This window comes from Myotis brandtii, unplaced genomic scaffold, assembly GCF_000412655.1.
Source record: "Myotis brandtii unplaced genomic scaffold, ASM41265v1 scaffold566, whole genome shotgun sequence".
Lineage (NCBI taxonomy): Eukaryota > Metazoa > Chordata > Mammalia > Chiroptera > Vespertilionidae > Myotis > Myotis brandtii.
Window position 1 is genome coordinate 290175 of NW_005370110.1, and position 17507 is coordinate 307681.

The following is a 17507-nucleotide window of genomic DNA, read 5'->3' on the forward strand; positions in this document are numbered from 1 at the left end:
AGTTTTTAAATGTTTCCCATCTTGTAGGATCCCAAGGTGGAGTGACCACTGCCCATCACTTTAGAGGTTTCGGATCTTTCTCTGACCAGGCCTGAGCTTCTCTGAGATGGGAGTGGGAAATTTAAATGAAATTTTGCTTTAAAATAATAATAATAATAAAGTAAGGGTCTTAGAAGTAGAAGAGTTTACAAAAGCATATGTCTTTATGCTAATGAGGCTTCAGTCTGGCCCTGGCTACTCTGCTGGCATAGTTTAAGGCTCCCCCACTCTTCTGTTTCTCACCGTGGCCTTGTCTGGGTTGAATGCCTGACTCTCGCCTAAAATAAATCCAGACCCACAAGGTCTCTGGAGAAGCAGTCTAGCACACAGCTCAGAGCACAGATGTTGGATCAACTGCCTGAGTTTGAATTCCAGCTCTCCTTTTTACAATTTGAACAAGTTTCTTAACCACTCGTTTCCTCAGCTTAGGATAACAGGGTCATTGTTCATTGTTATTAATCAGAAAATCAGTTACTGTATAGAATGACTGAGAACCATGTTTACTGTAAGTACGCAATAAATGTTAGCTGTTAAGATCATAATAATATCATCGGGTCTGGTAAGAGTATCATTCCTGTCCTAACACCACTTTGCAAGGTCCCTGCTTTGCTCTAACTGACCCCAAAGACCCCTCCATGGGGCTGCAGGCTTTCCCCTGGAGACCTGCTAGTTGTTTCTTTCATACCTCCCGGGTCCCTCCCTGATTAGGTGCTATCCCAGCTCCTAACCCAGGTCCCTCCACCCTGTTCTGCTTGCTGAAGTTCATTTGCCAGTGGTTCCCTAAAGCAGCTTACATTAGGGCGAAGCTTGGTTGTTTCACCTGCTGTTTGAAGCTCTCATCTGTGTCTAGTCTGTGACTGTGGCCTTTCTCCTGTATCACAGCAGCTCCTTCCAAGATCCGAAAGCACAGCTTTGACATTCTTCCTATTTGAATGCCCTTGGGTCCATGTTGGACTGCCCACACAGCTCTTCTTCCCCACCCGAGCCCTCTCTACTCCCCCTCTTGTATGTGGAGGACAATTGATTGACAGGCACTGAGCTCACCAAGTGGTTTATTATGAATTACAAACCTACCCTACTGCTCCGTGGCTTCTGGTCATACTCATATGTCCTTTCTTCCATGGCCTGCCCCACCTCCTTCCTCACCCAAGTCCAAGAAGACTTTAGTATCCTCTCACTACAGTTTTATAGCAAGGAATTGCTCTGCACGTGGTAACTAAGAAGAGGCTCGTTCTTTTCCAACACCCTCTCTACCCCTTACTCGCACACATGTAACATGACCATCCTTTCCCCAGACTTGTTTTCCCCTGAGTCCTGGTCTCTGTCCCCTCCTACCATATAACAGGCATCATAGTTCTACTTCCCGGAAAAGACACATGGCATAATGAGAAGGAAGAACTGAGACAGAAGGAGAAGGAAACATAACTAGGCAGACGACTGGTCAGATGCTAGATATATGTTCTCTGTTGGATGTCCACAAATACAGAAAGCCCTCCTGAGGTCCTCACAGCTTATGGGCACGTCTAGTGCTTCTCCCGCTTTTCTCCCAATGGGATGGGTGATAGTGCAAAGAGAGACTTCCCCAAGGGCCTGCCCCTGATTCTGGTGTTTCCCCTTTTGCCGCACCTGTTCTCAGGTCATCTCCACAATACCTACCCAATCCCTGAAGTTCCTGAAGGAGGCCGGGCATGGCACTGCCAAGGAGGAGATCACCAGGGATGCAGAGGGGCTAGACGAAATTGACCACGCGGAGATGGAGCTACGCCGAGGCCAGATCCTCTGGTTCCGGGGTCTGAACCGTATCCAGACTCAGGTACTTGGATAGTGGTCTAGCCTCATCCTGGGAGAAGTCTCCCCATCATGGGAAGTTTGGGGAGGGCATCAGTTCTTGGTGGCCAACGTCTCTTCCCTTACAAGGCCCGCTACTAACAGGCAGCCCTAGCTCCCTGGCTTTAGGACAGACAGGGGCAGAGGCAGCTTCGCCAGCTCCTCTGAGAGGAGAGTCATGGACCTAGAGCTCGGGAGACTAACGGTTAGCTCAGTCCTTCAGCTTTGGTTTGGTTCTAAAGCCCTTTCCCCACCCTCCATTGGGCTGGGCTAGCTTCCTGTACGAGGTCTCTCGCAAGCACTAGACCTAACCCAGGGTGGGAAAGTTCAGAGTCCTTCCCTACCCTTCAGAAGGAAGGAGTTAGATAGTGTCTCTATGCCAGCAGCCCCAGCAGGCACTTAATATACATCCTCAAGCCGCTGCCAGGGTAATGTCGATGTTACCTGGAGGGATTTTTGTAAAAGAAACTCACCCTCTTAAATCTTCCCCACTTGAAATTTAAGGTCATGGTGGAGAACCTGATGGCTAAGTGTGTATAAATGACTGGTCTCTCAATGCCTGAGTATCGTTTGCAGGATCCAGACTTGCTTCCCCAAAAAGAAGCTATCATTTCTTCAAACTTCGTTTTCTTGCAATTTCTGAGAGAGAAGAGAAGCTTTCCTCTTGCCCTTAAGTCCCCTGCCTACAGCCTTACAGAAACTCTCCCCCACTTTTTAAGCCACTGTATCTACCTTCTGCTGGGTGAGTGGGCCGGTCTAGGCACTGGTAACCCTGTCACCCTCCCTGTTCTTGCCCCACAGGCCTCAGTTGTGTTAGTCCTGAGATTTCCCACTTCAAGAAACTTTAAATCCCAAGATGTCAAGGATGCTCTCCAAAGAACAGGCCTATTCCTCTCTACTGATTGGCTGAGACCCAGAAATAAGTGTCACTCTCTAAAATTAGCCTTGCAGATATTTAGAAAGTTCCCTAGTCAAGCCCACCTTTTCTCCTTAGTGCATAGAAAGGAGGTACAGTGGATATTCTAAACTAAATGCCTGCTGAGAACTTGTCTCGCGGAGGCAAGGAACAAGTGGGAGCGGGAAAGGGGCCAGGTAGGAAAACACCGGGACTCCCTCCCCCTCCCTCGAGTTCCTCCTCCCAGAGAGGGCAATTCCCACAGGACCTGCACACACTGCCTCGGGACATCCCAAGTCCCCACCCTCCTCCCGCCACTCTCCAGGCTGCTGGCCCATCCAGCAGTGGCCTCAGGGCCCAGGGAACCTGGCACCTTTGGCTCCTGTCACTAAGGCCCAGTGCTTTCCTTCACATCTGCTGTTTTCGAAATAACCTGTCTGCTTTTCTTCCCCTCAGGATCCTCTGCCTCCTCTCCTACTATGTGGTTTCTTTCCTAGCCAGGACTCCCTTGTTCCAGTGTCTCCTGGCTCCTTGCCAGTCTTCTCTCCTGGGGCTTGAGACTCATGGATCTTCCTTCCTTCCCCCTCCACCACCAATGTTCACTCCTTGGACTGTGTAGTTTCATGGCCTACAGCGCTTTAAGAATGCTACCTTTCCCGATTGGAGCATGAGGCGGTTGGGCCAGAATGGCATTAAAGCCTAAACTTAGGCAGCAAAGGCAGCCTGTGAAAGATGCCACAGTAACCAAATCCGTGCCATTGCAGTGTGCACCTGACTATAAGCAGACGAGGCTGCCTGTGCCAACCTGTATCCGGCACCTGAAGCTCTCTCCTGGCACAGTTCTTCAGCCTCAGCAGAGTCCTAACAAAACCCCCTGCCATCTGATTCCTGATCTTTGTTGCCATTCTCATGGCAACACTTAGGGCGGGAGGTGTTGCCAAGCCCTTGTCCCGTCCTGGTCCCTTTCGCTGGGGAGAGCTAAAAGCACTAGAAAGCAGAAGTTTGGGAAACAAGGGCTAGAACCTGGGGAAGGTAAATCTGGGATCTGATTTCATTGTATAAGATGAGACCTCATAACCCTAGGAAAGCGCTGAGGGAGGTGTCGCCACAGCCTCTTCTCCATGTAGCTGAGCCCTCCCTCCATGCAGACCCTTTCCTCCTACGGGATCAGGCTGCTCTGTCCCTGGAACTGAGAACTGGTGAACGGGTGGTGTTTCCGCTCAGAATCCAGAAACTAGCCCTGCACACCTCATGGCTTCTCAGGAAGCTTTATTAGTAAGACTAGCTGACTCGCACGGTGCCTGCTTTCCCACCTTCGCTCCTAGGAAATGCAGTCAGATGAGTGGAATCAGGCCCTTCCAGCATTCCTGGGAGATTGGCCATTGGTACTAAGCCCGTGGGCGTTTTTAAGATGATTCTACCAGATTCTGAAGGATAAAGAAACTCCTTTTGATTTGTTCCTTGTTACTTAGGGGTCAGGGATACGGATGGTAGGTTTGACCAAGGCCCCACACCCAGACCATCACTGGAAAACAAATGGCATGGATTGCCTCTGTCCCAGATGGGTAGAGCCCTGGAGACCACAGACCGCTACGTAGGGCTAGCCTTAAGGCTGCTCACCACCCACCAACTAGCAACAACTCTTTCTGCCCCTCCCTCCCTCAGTCTCCCTGCTGAGTTATTGTCAGCATTTCTGCTGGACATTTCTGGATCTACAATGCATTAATGTAGCTAGTGGCATCCTCTCTAAAGAGCCTGGCCATTGGAGAGCCTGGCCATTGGATTTCTGAGCTCCATTCTCTGTCCCTGTCTACCTCAGACCAAGAGAAGGATATCTCAGAGAAGAACCCCCTAAGAGAGTGAGCCCAGCAACCCATGACCCAGGAGCCTTGCCACCGTGGCCCCCTATGTATGGGCTGTTTTTCCTTTAAACACATGAGTTATTTTCTTGGAAAATCTGTAAAAATAGGTAGTCGATTTCATTGGTTTAGAGGTTCCTGAACCTCAAGATGCAGTAATATATACTTTGCCTTCTATTTTAAATTGCACACCTGATTTTTTAAGAGTACAGATGAAAACAGTAAATAGGCTGTCACTGTCTGAGTCATCATGGAGTGTGGGAGTCCCTAGAAATTTTAGATGCCTTGGACACCGGCATACCTAAAATAGCCTCCAATTGGCTAAAAGGGGAGAGCAGGCCGGATTCTGGCTGGGTATTTGGACTCCATGGCAAATTGTTCCCTAACTGAAGTGTGATGTGCAATGGACACGTTTCCCCCTGCTCCTCACCACTGCTTTGTGTGTGAGGGATATCTGGCTGTCTCTCTCCTGTCCTGTTTCCCAGCTCCTTCCGTCCCCCTTCCCGAACCCTCCACCACCCTCCCTTTCTCTCTCTTCACCTCTCTCTGACTGTGGAGCAAAGCTGTTTCACTCTCTGATTCTTTGCAGATCGACGTAATTAACACATTCCAGACGGGAGCCAATTTTAAGGGAGTCATAAAGCGACCGACCATGGGTCAACACCTTGATGTAAAACATGTTCCTAGCTCATCCTATGTAACAGTTCCACCAGTCAAATCTTCCCCCAACACTTCTGTTCCTGATGCTGTTTCATCTCCTACTCTGGGCAGTGAGTGATAGTCTATTATGATGCATGATTTGCTAAAATGACCACAAGAGAGCACGTGGCATCCACTTTAACCAACCATGGTTATCTTTTTCTTTTGGTTTTCCCTTTGACCTCTGACTTAAGGGAAGAAAAACTGGATAAAAAGCCCACTCCAAAACCAGCCTATGTGCCTGCCTATTTATTTATTACTTATTTATTATTTATGTATTTATTTATTAATAATGTTGAAAAACTATTAAACCATAACCATTTTAAAGACAATAGCCCTGTTTTCTAGTTGTTCCTCTGCATTGCTTGTTTCTTCCTCAAGTTTTTTTGTTTTGCTTTACTTTATTTTTTTTTTCTGTATTTTGCTTTGTTCTGATATGTTGCTGTTCCTCTCCGTCTGCTCCTCAGTTCCTGAGGCTAGATGTAAGGTTAGGTCAAATGAAACCCAGAACTCTCTTCATCTGGAGGCAAGTTTGAGGTCTCCTAAGAAAGGTATGAAGGGGGCTATTGTTCCCATGGGTTGTTTTTTTTTACCACTAGACCTTTCATAATTAATCAGTATTGAACTTTGCCATTAATAATACTCCTTTTTGGAGACCACTCTATTGTTAGCTGGCAGTGTTGGCATAAAAGTTAGAACTGAATGTGAAGAAGACATGAAAGTGTTCAATGCAAATGCACAGGGCTGAGCAGCCCTGTTGTTTTATTTTTCAGGGACTTTAAACCAAATTCTGGTTTAAGAGTCAATTAATTCACATCCAGGGAGGAAAATATATGGAAAGGTCAAAATAACATTTTTCTTCACCTGTTAAACTTATTATTTAGGAATTTCTGAAGAGCAACCTTTTTTTTTTTTCCTTGCTTCTAGGAATAGAATAGAAAGATAGAAGCAGGAAGTTTGAAAACTATTGCCTCGCCTTATATCGCATTTTGCACATAAAGTTTCAGGAACCCCTTTCTTAGCCAGCCTATCTATTGGGATGCTGCCCACACTCAACCAATGGTGCTCCCATTGGTAGATTATTGGATACTTGCTAATGCTTATGCCTTCCTATCCCTAGTCATTTTACCTTTCCCAAATGGGCTACAGAGAGGAGAGAGAAGTCTGTTTGCTGGTAGTGCTATTACAGTATTTGGTAGGAAAGGAATCCCTCTGTACTAAGTATATTGTGAGTTTCAGATATCTGAGGGTTTGTCTCTCCCTTCCTCCCAACCCCCCCTTCCAACCCAGGGATGGGGGGTGAAGAAAGAACAGTTGCACTGTTTGTAGTTCACATGGTTATGAGCTGCATAGATTGGCCAGGCTTAGATTATTTGTTATCTTTTTTAAAAAACCCTTACCCAAGGATGTGTTTATTGATCAGAGAGAGAGAGAGAGAGAGAGAGAGAGAGAGAGAGAGAGAAACATCAATGTGAGAGAGAAACATTTATCAGTTACCTCCTGTACGCACCTGACTGGGGATCAAACTCACAACCTTGGTATGTGCCCTGACCAGGAATCAGACCCAAAACTTTTTGGTGTACAGGACAACACTCCAAGCAACTGAGCCACCTGGTCAGGGCAGATTATTTGTTGTCTTTTTAACCAACTGCAAGCATTCTCATGTGAGGTATGGGGGGGGGGCGGATTTTATATAAATACATATTTCTTTTGGCCCAAAGGCAGTCAAAGAACTAAAGAAGTCTTACCCTGCAAATATCCAAGAGCCTCTCGCCCTACTTCTCTCGTATTCCTCTCTTATTTCCATTTCTTCTAGTTTTGCCATATCCTTCTAACTAATTTTTGTTCTTTTTTTTTTTTAATCATGCTTTTATGCTAGGAAGGGTTAGTATCAGATATCCCAGCAATTCGAAGGTAGAAGGAGCTAAGCAGAAGGCACAGAGCCCACTGGGCTCTTGTAGAATTGCTGGTAGAGGGTAGGCTGCAAACCATCAAAGACTATAAAATCCATCAGGAGACACAGGTCATCCCTGCTCTTTCTCTGGCTTCTTCTTCCTTGTAGGTCCTAGAAGTTATAGTCATGTTTAAAACTCCCTTTCCCATTTTAGATCTCCACATAAATTCAATTATTTATCTAAACTTCAGTAGATAAATCCCTAAGATTTCCCTCTATAGGAAGGCCCTAATCTCTTCTCTCCCCCTCCTCCCCACCCCGCCCCGGTTTCTGAAAAGTGAGCAGAAGACTACAGAATACCAGCTCAGGAAATGGAGTCTTCATCTGCCTGTTCATTGAGCTAGCACTAAGGTCTAGCCTGGTTGGGGCTCCTGAGTCATGAGAAAGAGTTGCCCTTCAATCCACCACTTCACCAGTAGGACAGGGACCACCAAAGAGACATTTCCCAAAGGTTTTCAGAGACGATGACCAGGGAAAGAAGGGTTGATTGGCTGAGTGGAGAGACCCTAATGCTTTCACAGCACCTGCCTCACTGTCTGTCTTGTGTCCCGTACACCGCTCGTGCACCGCGCAGCATGCCTCAGGCAGGGAAGAGGACCTGGGTGGAGTGATGATGGTTATCTTTGTGATTGTTCAGCAACATGAGTTATGTATTCTCTGAGGCCCGTGTGGGGCTTAAGGAGCCTTCTGGTACAGCCCTGTGCCCTCTATCCCCTCACCCTTTCCTCTGTCCCCAGCCTCCAGATGATGCTCCCTAGCTTTCTGACTCCACTTCACTTGAGCTTCCTTGCAGGTGACTGGTTTCCCTTTAGATTCCAGAAGTCCTGCAGTCTAGCCAGATGGCTGTTCCTTGCTCCCCCAAAGAAGAAAATTTCCCTATTTGTTCCATTTACCCACCCCCAATTCACTTTTCTATCTCCCTTATTGTTTACCTGTAACAGTTGTTATGATCACCCCAACAGGTGAGAGGAAAAGCCAGCAAGTAGGGCTCCAGACCCTCACTACAACCCCAGTTTTTAAAAATCTGTTTTATACATTAGACTTCAAATATAATTCTTTCTATAAAGTACTCAATGCTTAAAACAACAGAAGCAGGAAGTTTGAAAAGTACTGGTATCGAAGATGATCAACTGGTGGTATAAAGGTACCTGCAGCACTTGTTAGAAATTTTGAGATCTCAAGAGCAGGTGGAAAGTATGGGCTATCTTATCACCCCTGTAGGGAGTGGCATGGCTTTGAACCCTTCTCTTGACCAGGGCCAGGGGAGAAGGCATTGGGTTTAGGTTTACTCAAACCAACTTGCCTTGCTCTAAGTTTGACATAGATCAGTTAAAACTTGGGGCCTCCTGAAGACCAGATGGAGACTCTATTCCATCTAATCTCACCTAGATCTGGATCAAAGAGAACATAACAGGTAAAATTCACCTATCAGATGGTCAGTAGGAATCACAGAAGGATGGAAAAGCAGGTCCTTACTTTCTCTTCAGCATGGTGAATGTGTGCCCTGGTTCCTTGATTCTGCTTGGCAGGGGTGTTGAATTGATTCTATTTAGTGGCAAAGAATCCTTTGCCCTCTAAGCTCTGAGCACCCTCAGTCCTGGTGGGTCTTCCAGGCTGTCATAGAATAAGGAAAGTCTAGCCAGCAGAGATACAACTTTAGTGAACCTTCTTTGCACACTATTTTTGAAGGCTCTATACAGTGATAGGAAGCACTGGGACAGGCAATCCAACCAAATTATTTGCCTGACTCTCTGTATGCTCTGCTGTCTCCACATTCTTACCTCTTCTCCAGGAACGTATTCTTTGGTTACACAGCAGAGGAATGTATGAGGTGCCCTAACCCAACACTCATCATTTCTCCCTATCCCCCATCCCCACCTCAACAGTTTCTCCTGTGTTACTCCCACTTCTTTTCCAAGGGAAGAATTTTCAAACAAGACTAGGATCAGCCACCAACGAAAATCCTACAACTGCTTTCTTTTCCCCTGGCCTCTCTCTCCAACCTCTCAGGATTCAACTTTCTCTCCCGATCCCAATCCTACTAAAGCAGGTTCTAAATCATCCCTTGAAGCAGGGGTGGGGAACATGCAGCCCATGGGCCATATAAGGCCTGCAAAATCATTTGGTCTGGCCCTGCCAAAGCATTAGGGGTGATTTAATTAAATGTTTGACCAAATACAACAGGCTAATTTTTAAGTTGATAGTTTTGTGTGGCCTGAGAATCTATATATATAAAAGCCCAGCAACTGGAATGGTGGAATGACTAGAATGACCAGTGGCTATGATATGTACTGCAGCAGCCAACCAGTCTGATCCAGGCCCCAATCAGCCCTCTTCCCCCCCCACCACCAGCCCAGCCCCCAATCAGCCCCCAACACCCCGATCGGGGGTGGGGCCGCATCTGGGCAGGCCGGCCAGATCCCACTCATGCACGAATTTGTGCACCGGGCCTCTAGTGATATTATAAATATCCAAATGGCCCTTGGCACAAAAAAGGTTCCCCACATCTACCTTAGAGAGACCTGCAGTTCAGAAAAGCAGGCTACCAAAGTGGGTGGTGTTGGGTAAGGCACAGTCTGGTCTCAGAGATTAATTATGGTCAATTCTTTCCCCTTTCTCTAAATTGACTGAATCCCTTTCTTCGCACAGTAAAACTACACATTGGTTTTTTTCCTTCATCTTCTTCATCCACCCCATGAGAAAAGCCACTTGTTTGTAGCACTGCCCCCAGGATTACACCCACCCTAGGTCCCATCCTTTTCCTTCTCCACGTAAGATCATGCTTCTCTTTGCAATTTAAAAATAGCTGGAGGAAGCTATGAGACTGGGCAGAGTTACCATGTGTCAGAGACATAGACATGCATCTGAGTGTGAGAGCCAGGTCTTCTCTCAATATCAGGAGGAAGGTGTCTTTTGATACCTTTGATACCTGTATTTCATCCACATCTTCCAGGGGAAGGACGGAAGGAAGGGGACAGGGTGGAGGTTGTGGGATATAAATATATGCGTGTTACCTGATGAAAGAGCAATTCTTCGATTGAAAAGTATAAGTTCTAATTTCTTGCATGCTGCTGACACAAATGAAGATTGGTTTGTCTGCCTTGCTACATTGTATTCATGGTCACTTATCACCCAAAGTGTATTATGTACAGATTGGTATGTGTTGGGCTCTTTGAGGGTTTTAAACAGATAACTAAACCTCAATGTGTAATCTTTTTATTCCACATTCACAAAATGTTTGGCCTCAATACAGAAGTCCACATGTCTGACTCACCTTTTAAATTTGGCTATTAATTTGCACCTCGTTCCAACCTTTGTGCCCTCTGTTCAAAAGAACTAATGAATCTTTTTGTTTTCTGTTTCATTTAAGAGTGAATTGTTTGGGAATGCTAACTTTGCTTTGGGTTTTCTATTTTTTTTACTGCAGCTTTTAAAACATCCTAGTTGTTTGCCATTACTCACCTCACCCCACCCCAGTGCTTGAAAGTTGAGCCACGTAAATGTTTTTAGTGTCCTATTGTATGGTTTTTGTTGTTGATCAATAATGTTTGGTAGTTTGGGTTTTGTTTCTCTCCTCAAACCACCAGTTTCTTGTTCTACTGGCCAATTCTCATATCTGTATTTTCTCATCCTTCTCTTCCTCCCCCTGGTATAGATCAAAGTGGTCAAAGCATTCCATAGTTCCCTCCATGAAAGCATCCAGACACCCAAGAACCAAAACTCCATCCACAACTTCATGACCCACCCTGAATTCGCCATAGATGAGGAGGGGCCACGAACACCACTCCCGGATGTGCAAGCGGAGAAAATTTTTGAAAAGGTTCCTAAGTCTGGGACTAGGGTGCTCCTGTTGGATGGTGAGGTCACTCCATCCGCCAACACAAACAACAATGCCGTGGATTGCAGCCAGGTGCAAATTGTTCCCTCCTACTCTGACAGCCCTCTACATAGCCTGGAGACATCAGTCTGAACTTCATTCTCTGCCTCCCATTCTTGCTTTTTCTATTTCCTGTTCATCTCTCCCATCTATGAGATGATGATGGGACTTTTCGCTGTCATGTCAGCTGCTCCCAAATATGTGTGAGCGCTACCTGACCACGAAGAGGCAAGAGAACATACCTAAGGATTTCTACTTAAACTTGAGTTGGGGTTTGTAGCAGGACCTAGTCAAACCCCTGCCGGGTAGTGAATACTAAAACCTACTCCTTGAGTGTATCAGTTGTCATTTTTAAAGAAATGATACGATCTTCTTAGCATTCATTCCAACTGAATTCTTCCCCAGTATTCATGCTTATGTTGCCATCTCCTGACTTCTGGATTTTACCTTATCAGTCTGTGTCATTTATAACCTCAGTTGAGGGTTCAGCAAGACAAATATTCTCAAATGAAATGTGTGGGAAGCAGGAATGGAATGTATGGAATTAGCCTATAGAGTGATTGTTTTTAAAATTGTTTTCCCATTTTGAAAGCTTATACCTAAAGCCCTGTAGCTCTTTCTACCCTTCCAGTCAAACTTCTCCACTCTCTCTTAACTATTGTCTTCCTTACCTACACTTTTTTTTAAAGTTGTGATGATTAAGAAAGTGGAAAGGACCTGGCTGAATTAAGTCAAATTTGACCATTCTTCCTTCTGGCCCCTATGGAACCGTTGATTTAGTTCTAGAGGCAGATAGGTTTTCTTTGCTAACAGGGTCTTTTGAAGCAATTGAAAGCTGGTAAGAATGTGTTCTTGCTATTATCGGTTATCTACTTCTACACTTGTCAGGTATGTGTGGTGTCTACGTGCTAGGGAGATCAACCTTGACCATGAAGCTTTCACATGTGTGGTATTTGGTTTTTACCATCACCCTGAGATTTCTCGTATTTCTAAAGTGGTGGTAAATGAGTCTGTTGAGATGGCCCTGTCTCCTAACTGAGCTTTGGTATCGAGGACCAGGAGCTGGCATGTCTAGGACCAGACAGACCATGAAAGCCAACTCTTATGGAGTCCTGGGGTGGCCACTGCTGCTTTCAAAACCATCTTCCAAGGCTCTTCCAGGGAAGGACCTGGTTATTGGGGGAGTGAGTGTTGAGAAGCCTTGGGAGAGGCCTAAGGGCCGTCTAGGATCTGAGCTTGGGTCCCAGCTTTGATATTCCCGTCAGTTGTCTAACTCTACTCTTTGCTGTGTTCCCTAACTTGTCCTGTTTCTGAAAAGGTCCCAACCTTCCTCAAATACTTCGATTTTGAAAATATGAATCCAGAGTGGGAGGCTCCAGTGACATTTGCTGACTGAAAGGAGCAAAAGACCCACCCTGCAGAGCTCCCCTCCATCCCCCCCACCTTCCCCTCTTGTGCCCCACTCAAGCCCCTCTCCAGAGCGTGCTCGCCTGCTGCACAATCAAGCCCTGTGCCTTCTTTCCCTGAACACTGCCCAAAGCATCCCCTCTCACCTGCCTCTCAGGAGCTGGGGACTTCACTAGGAGACTCTCTAAGTGTTCCTTCATGGGACAAGGTGGAGCCACATTGGCAGCAGCTCCATTTTTATCTCCGAGCAGGGGGTTCTTTCGTGTCTGCCAATTCCCTCCTCCCATTGGATAGCTGGGGAAGCCTGCCCCTCTTTGCAGCGCCATGGGGGAAGGGAGAAGGGCTTGAGGCTCTTGTGAACTGCCAGATGTCCATCCATGAGAGGAAGGGCACCCGAACCTGTCTTCTCCAGCCTTTTCTTCTGGCTGCCACCCCTTCTCCCGCTTTCACCTGAGCTGGCCAAGGCAGGGAGAGGAAAGAAACACGCTCCCTACACATCCCGTTATTACAGAATCAACCACGTTGGATTTTGGTTTTGTAAAGGTGACCTGCGTCAGTGACCTTTTCTCTGTCTGTAACATGGGGGAGGAAAGACAGCTCATGCGAGGTCTTAGGTGTTCACATGTCTATTTATTAAGTACATTGGAAGATTTCATTCTGTCAAGTCTTTTATTACCTCAGATCAGTTTTTTAAAAAAATCCAATAACAAACTTTGGAGGCTATTTTACCATTCCTGCTCCAAAAAGACTCTCATGGTGCCCGACAGGTTACTCCTGAGAGCTAGTGTCTACTTTTAAAGTCAACGGTTTTTTGTGTATTCTAGTTTCCACAGTAGGAGAGAAAATATAGAAATATTATGCAAAAAAATATATATAGTTTTCTTTAGATCAGAAACGTATTTTTTGAGTCAGCCATATGTATTTTGTTTAAAGGATATAAAATAAAGTGCTGTCATGTAACCCTGTGGAGGGAGCACATAACCAGCTGTTTAACATGACAGGTGACTTAGTATATTTGTCATTGGTTTCCAAACCAATGCAGCGTAATTCCTTTCTCCAAACAGCCATCTTTATACTTAGGGGATTAACATGACTGACTTAGTATATTTGTCATTGGTTTCCAAACCAATGCAGCGTAATTCCTTTCTCCAAACAGCCATCTTTATACTTAGGCGGGGGGAAACTTGTTGGGTTCTAGACTTTTTTAATATAAATTTTGTTGCTACAGAACTTGGTAAGTTTAAGTGTTTATGTGCCTATGTTTTTTATATGAGTTTTCTCCTATTCCGTTTCAGTGATCCAACTGGCAGTGAGTAAATACGGCATAAGTTAAAGCTTTTCCCAAAAACAGTGCTTTGGGTTTGAAAAGGGTCTGATGGGGAGAAGGGGGAAATAGTGTCCTAGATTACTCTCTTGATAAATCTAGAAAAATGGGCAGTAGGCTGATGGGAAGGGAAGCACCCAGCAAGAAGGGAGGGCCAGCAGCGAATGAGCATGGGCCCCTGGGAGGTGGGTGCCAGGCTCTGGGGGCTTAGGGATGAGGGTCAGGGGCCTTGGTTGGATTTTGCTTCTTGATGCGTAGCTGGCAGAGTAGAACCCAAGATATGAACATCTCTTGGGCGGCAAGGATCCTCTGATTTGGGGTTTGCATTTTTTACCTCCGATAGGAGGTTCTTTTACCTCCGGTTGTCCCTGGAACTTTCCATCAGTGAATTTTTATGCAAGGATCTGAGTTGGGACTTCCTCCCCTCCCCTAGAAAGGCTTCGTGCAAGATATAAGATGGGGGATAGAGCTGTAAGTGGAAGAGGACAAAGGCTGGTTCTAGCCCTGGCCGACAGTCTTGGGGCTCGGTCCCTCCTGTAGGTGCCCTCTGACCTCTGAAATGACTCGCATCCCTGAAAGTTGTAGAGACCTCCTAGAAACCCCTCTGGCACTCTCTAGGTTTGGGTTTCTTCTTCCCCTTGAGTGTCAGAGGGGAGCGTTTGCACTTAAATCTGAGTGATTGCCTCACTGCCGATAACCCAGAGGGAAGTGGCAAGCTCACCTGTGTCCTGAAACCCGCCCCCCTCCCCTCGCCAACGCAGAGCTTCCTTTCTCTCCTGCTTCCTTGCCTAACAACTGAAGCCGCCCCTGTACCATCACAAAGTGCCCATTTCCTCACTTTCAGAACGAGGGACCGCCCCCCGCAGCGGTGGGGGTGAGGCATTTGCAATGCCTGCTGTTTCTAAGCCATTCCAGCCCCTCCCTCAGAGTAGACCAGACCCCCTTGCAGTTAGCTCAGTGCCAGTCTTTTTTGCCTTCCCAGCCCTGCTGTTAGGCCTGCTGTCCCCTTTCCTCTTGACTAAGAGAGATGGAGGGAGGTTAGCTCCCCTGACTGAAGTGGCTGTGGGTTCATGTTTTCGCCCCATATGTATATATGCCATATGTGAATATGCCATATATATGTGCCAACCAATCTAACTACCCTGTTCTTTTCAAATCAGCACGGAGATAGGAATTTTGAGTTTCTTCTCTTTTTCTTTTTTCTGTAACTAGTATAGCAAGCACTGGTTTGTGTGTTTTGTTTTTTTTTGTTTTTTGTATAAAACGATAAAAACAAAAGATAGGCCGCTGTGGTCTGCATGACATCAATAAGCAAATGGTGATATCAGAGCAATGTGTACCCCAGTGTGTGTTGCCATAATTTGCAGTTCGGCTTAACAGTGCACCCAATCTGTATTTGCATTTTGATAGTATTTAAGCTCTCTGTACAATGTTTTGCATGTATTTATATGGTTCTTAGGGGGAAAAAAATGCTATAAACTGACAAGTCTGAAATTCAAATATGTTGTTCCACTGAGACAGGAAGAGTAGGAGTTTGAAAAGATGGAAAAAAGGGATAATTTTTTGGAACCAATAAAACTTGTTGCTGATGAGCAGAACGCAGTACTGCTGTGCACTGAGAATAAAGCCCGTACCCACTTGTGACTGCGCTGTCCTCGATGTGTCTCACTTTGGGGCGATGTCCCTGGTTGTTGAAGGTGGGAAAGGATGTCACAGCCATGTCGAGAGCCCCTCTCTTCAAGCCCAGAACTCGACTTAGGCGTGGACCCTGGTCTGCCACGTACGTCTCCCTCGGCGACTCGTGCCCTGGTTGCCAGTTTCATTCCCTTGTAGTCCGAGCTTTGCTCTGCCCTCTTCAGTTAGAATCTGCAATCAGGGCCGGAGCTTTTGAAAAAGGATGAATTTGGAAGGATAAGGGAAAAGTGAGTTTGACAGCCCTTTCTTTTCTTTGCTTTATTGACTTGTTTTTTTAAATAATATTTTTATTGATTTCAGAGAGGGAGAGAGAGATAGAAACATCACGGATGAGAATCATTGATTGGCTGCCTCCTGCACACCCCACACTGGGGGGGATCCCCACAACCCGGGAACGTGCCCTGACAGGGAATCGAACCGTGACCTCCTGGTTCATAGGTCAATGCTCAATCACTGAGCCACGACGGCTGGGCTTGTTTACTTATTTTTTAAGTGAAATGCCTTTTGGGAACATTTGTTCCCCTTATATTAGCACTTTCTCCTACCTCCCCTCTGGGTTCTCCAGCCCCCACTTTCCCAACATTTTTGTTTTTGTTAATTATCCCGTTCATTGAGTCACTAGCATGACTGATATGAGGCCCCAATTTTAGGTCAAAACAGCTTTCTGGCAAGTCATTGAGGTTCTGAGCTTTCATGTCTCAGAACTCAAGCCTCCTTCCTACAGCTCCCACCCCGTGCACAGTCAAGTTTGCAGCTGTCTGAAGACAAGCGGAAGGACTCTGTGGGCTCCCCGGGCTCCCCACAGCTCTGTAGGAGCAGTGTGATGCTGAAGAACAGCCCAGCCTCCTGGCTGGCTGAGCAGGCTGCTTGTGAAGGAGGAGGCCGTGCGAGTTGGAAAAGGCTTCCGCGGTGAGAGGTCTTATCCCCACTTTTCTTGCCTCTGTCCCAGGCTGCTCTCCGCAGGCAGCCCCCTTGGTCCCTTTAAACAGGCTGCAGAGAGAAAGTAGGTAATAACAGGGGCTGGGTCTCATTTGATACCAGAAGTCACTCACAAACAGAACTGGTCTTATTTTTCTTCCCATCGTCAGTCCCCTCCCAATTACCCTTGCCAAAAAGGGTGCAAAACACATACAGAGTCCTTTGTAAAGCTTTTCCCTATGCTTCCCCTCGTACTCTTACCTTTTCCTTGCTAGGCCCTAGGTCTGCGCCTCTCTGCTAAGCCAGACAGGATCTTAAGGATCCACACTCCTAGCCCCAGTGCACAGTAAGGCACTGAGGAGAATGAACTTCAAAGTAGCTTTCTGGCAGAGACCAATGTCTCCTAAGATGTTGGTTTAATGGAGTATAAAGCCAGCTCGGCTCCTTGGGAGTTACCACATGGAAAAGACCACACTCTTTTCTTCCATCCTTTTCCCTACCCCCAGTTCTAGAAAAGAATAGTTTATGTGCCCTCAATCTATATATATAAAAGCCTAAGCAACCATTACAACCGAATGACCAGAACAACTGGTCAACCAGTCGCTATGACGTGCAATGACCACCAGGGAGCAGACACTCAACGCACGACCTGCCCCCTGGTGGTCAGTGCACTCCCACAGCCAACCTCCCGTGGCTAGCCAACCTCCCACAGTCCCTTCCCCCAGCTGGCCAGCCTCCCGTGGGTCCTCCCCCTGGCCGGCAGGCCCCAATCGGCCCTGATCTCCAGCCAGGCCTAGGGACCCCACCCATGCAAAAATTCGTGCACTGGGACCTCGTCTTTAATAACAGCTGGTGAGTCTCCCCTTTCTCAGCCACCGTATCCTCCCCCTACAGTCACTGGGTTTGTTGGTTGCTCTCCATCAAGACTGACTGGTTCCCTCCCAAGTACACACACAACCTGGCCACTCCCTGAATTCCTCTGGCAAATCCAGAGATGACTCTTTGGGTACCAG

The 17507-nt window shown here is 46.6% G+C and overlaps 1 protein-coding gene across 5 annotated transcripts in view; it reads left to right on the top strand.

Moving 5' to 3' along the window:
* ATP2B4 (ATPase, Ca++ transporting, plasma membrane 4) overlaps nt 1-15525 on the top strand; it is a 106927-nt gene extending 91402 nt beyond the window's left edge. For 3 of the 5 annotated variants that reach the window (XM_005878571.2, XM_014549709.1, XM_014549711.1), the window contains 2 exons: nt 1676-1852; nt 10929-15525. In XM_005878571.2, the coding sequence (XP_005878633.1) occupies nt 1676-1852; nt 10929-11243 (492 nt within the window). In that variant the 3' untranslated portion in view covers nt 11244-15525. Of the gene's footprint in view, nt 1-1675; nt 1853-5209; nt 5391-10928 lie in introns of all 5 variants that reach the window. The other 2 variants (XM_005878570.2, XM_005878572.2) reach the window with 2 other exon arrangements.
* Nucleotides 15526-17507: the final 1982 nt, after the last annotated feature.